At 39.8% G+C, this 2,347-nt stretch overlaps 2 protein-coding genes across 4 annotated transcripts in view; both read right to left on the bottom strand.

Annotated features, from left to right (window-relative positions):
* The window catches only part of LOC104798453 (tRNA-dihydrouridine(20) synthase [NAD(P)+]-like), a 3,045-nt gene extending 2,349 nt beyond the window's left edge, over positions 1-696 (bottom strand). Inside the window, exons 1-2 of one of the 3 annotated variants that reach the window (XR_769448.1) lie at positions 575-696; positions 372-477 (exon numbers count right to left, since the gene is read on the bottom strand). Coding sequence is in view for 2 of the 3 variants with exons in the window: in XM_010520545.2 (XP_010518847.1) it covers positions 372-477; positions 575-619 (151 nt within the window). In the remaining variant the exon portion in view is untranslated. Of the gene's footprint in view, positions 1-371; positions 507-574 lie in introns of all 3 variants that reach the window. The other 2 variants (XM_010520545.2, XM_010520554.1) reach the window with 2 other exon arrangements.
* A 1,269-nt stretch (positions 697-1,965) lies between these two features.
* LOC104798446 (kinesin-like protein KIN-8B) overlaps positions 1,966-2,347 on the bottom strand; it is a 4,726-nt gene continuing 4,344 nt past the window's right edge. The window contains exon 16 of the mRNA XM_010520533.2: positions 1,966-2,290. Coding sequence (XP_010518835.1) covers positions 2,207-2,290 — 84 coding nt within the window. The 3' untranslated portion in view covers positions 1,966-2,206. The remainder of the gene's footprint in view (positions 2,291-2,347) is intronic.

Below are 2,347 nucleotides of genomic sequence, written 5' to 3'. Positions count from 1 at the left end.
CAGCAGGAAAACCTATATAGCAAATTGCCCCATACATAATTTAAGGATACCTGATATTCTTCACAACGAATCTACATCAATGTCCATATGATCCTTCCTTACTAATCTAGCACTACTAAACAATCTATAAGACTTGACAATTAAGAAATTACAGAACTAAGACAATCTTTGGGACATCTTCCCTGTGAATAAATCTACAGCAATTGAATCACTCACTCTCTCGTCTCATACTCTAAAATAACAAAAAAAAAAGGGGGAATTTATTGCAAAATTTAAGATACTACACGAGAAAATTCTGGACACCTAATAATTATTTCAATTCATTGAGATAAAAATCATGCAACAATATACGAATCAGAGAGACGATTTACCGTTAATTCTGCGTTCGCATCTCAGAAGCTTATGATCGATAATCTCTTCGCCGTATGTAATATCTGCACCATACTCCGCCACCAACATCCTGAAAGACAGCGTTCCCTGACCACAAATCGCCCAAACAAAAACACCTTCTCCACCATAAGCTTTCGAGAGAGGAGACAAGAAGAAACGGATATCGGTTCCGACTTAGACATACCACTCGGACCATGGGAGCGAGAACGAGCTTGTTCTGGTAATCCATCGCCCTCCTCTTCCTCTTCGTGGAACGCAAAACGCGGCCCCGAAACGCCGGTCCCTAGATCTGCGCGACAAAAAGTAGTTCACTTCCTTCTTCCTCGACCACATTTTTTGTGGACTCATGTTTTGGGCCTGTGGTTTTCATCGTCAGTATGTTAATGGGCCCTATTATGGGCTTGGCCCACTAAAGATTTGGCGTGGCTATGAATGCTGTGCATATTGCTCATTCAGACGGCGTCGTTTCATTTCGTAAATGAATTATAAATCTATCTTTTAAAGATGCTTATTGAGTGATATTCATAGAAAAAAAACCTTTTATTCGAAACAATCATCCGTATGTAAATAAATAAATAAATAACGAAGAAATCAATTGTGGGAAATTCATAATGCGATGAAATTTAGCGAAGGCCTAACCAGTTCGGATCTTTATACTGATAACCATTACTATAATTTGATCGGTTTAATTATATCCACGAAAAAAATGAAATATTTATTAATTGAGATAACAATGAAGTTCAAGGAAACCTCAAAAAAAATAAAAAAATGTACCAACAACATCAACAATGGAGTTCAAGAAAAACTCCCCTCAACCGAGATAAACAAGTGAAAAATACCAGAAAAGGGGAAAAAAATCAAGGGAAAGGAGTAACTTTGGATCGAATAGTGATCCTGGAAATCACTCTCTTGATCTTTAAGGAGAGAGCGCGAAAAACGTCGTTGGGGCAGTGAAGCTTGTAGCTCTGCAACACTATCCGACGAGATCTTCTGTATTCGTCTTCGCCGTAAGACTGCAGTTGTTGTTGTCCGGAACTGGTTTGTCCCTTCGGCTTGCCATCTTCGTCCCAAGCTTGTGCGTAAACCCAGTTCGTCATCTCAATCTTGTTCTTCGTCGGATTCTGAATCTCCTTCGAACTTCTGAGAGAGAGAGAGAGATTGTGTCTTTGTTTTGGTGTTTGGTGTGTTACTGGGTCACTAGGGTTGTTGATTTATAGTGTCTGGAAAACTTTTCCCGCAAGAAACAGGGATATAGAGATCCCGTGGTCCTATTTGGATTAGGGTTCGATATAGTTACTTAGGGGCACTTTTGGATATGATCTCACTTGGTAACTTAGGTTGCAACAAACTTTCCTTTTATCATATTCACACTAGGGAGTTGTTTCCATTTTTGTTTTGGTTATAGAAACTGTCATATTTCCTTATTTCATTCCACGTGTCGCATGGAAATGGAAACATTCAAAGGCTTGATCCCATGAGAGAAATCTTGTGAGATTCTTGAAGGTGAACAATTCTGGAGATTGATTGGTGATCTTCTCAGAAGAAACTTGCAATTCCTTCAATTAAAAGAAAAAAAAAATCAAGAAGATTACATAGCTCGAAAACTGAAACTCAAAGCATTTACAGAATATCTGCAACTCACCTTCCATGAGAATTAGCAGTAGAAACATCTTATATTATACACATCAAACCAAAATGGTCGTGGAAATATACAAGAAGAAGAGGAAAGATACAGTGGATGTCTGTACAGAAGGACGTGGGAGAGGCTTTCTTCCAAAAACTTGGCCTCTGTGTTAATAAAAGATATGATCACGAGCTAACGGCGTTTAGTTTTGCTGCCTCTGTGAAGGTTAGAGCGGCTCCTGCTTTGCATGGCACGAGGGCTTCCGTACAGATGCTGGTTGCTGCCGCCGCCGCCATTGCCACTGCTCGATATTGTGGTGGTGGCTCCGGGGGT

This window comes from Tarenaya hassleriana, unplaced genomic scaffold, assembly GCF_000463585.1.
Source record: "Tarenaya hassleriana unplaced genomic scaffold, ASM46358v1 Cleome10, whole genome shotgun sequence".
Taxonomy (NCBI): Eukaryota; Viridiplantae; Streptophyta; class Magnoliopsida; order Brassicales; family Cleomaceae; genus Tarenaya; species Tarenaya hassleriana.
The sequence above is the reverse complement of the archived record's forward strand: the minus strand, read 5'-3'. Positions and strand labels throughout refer to the sequence as shown.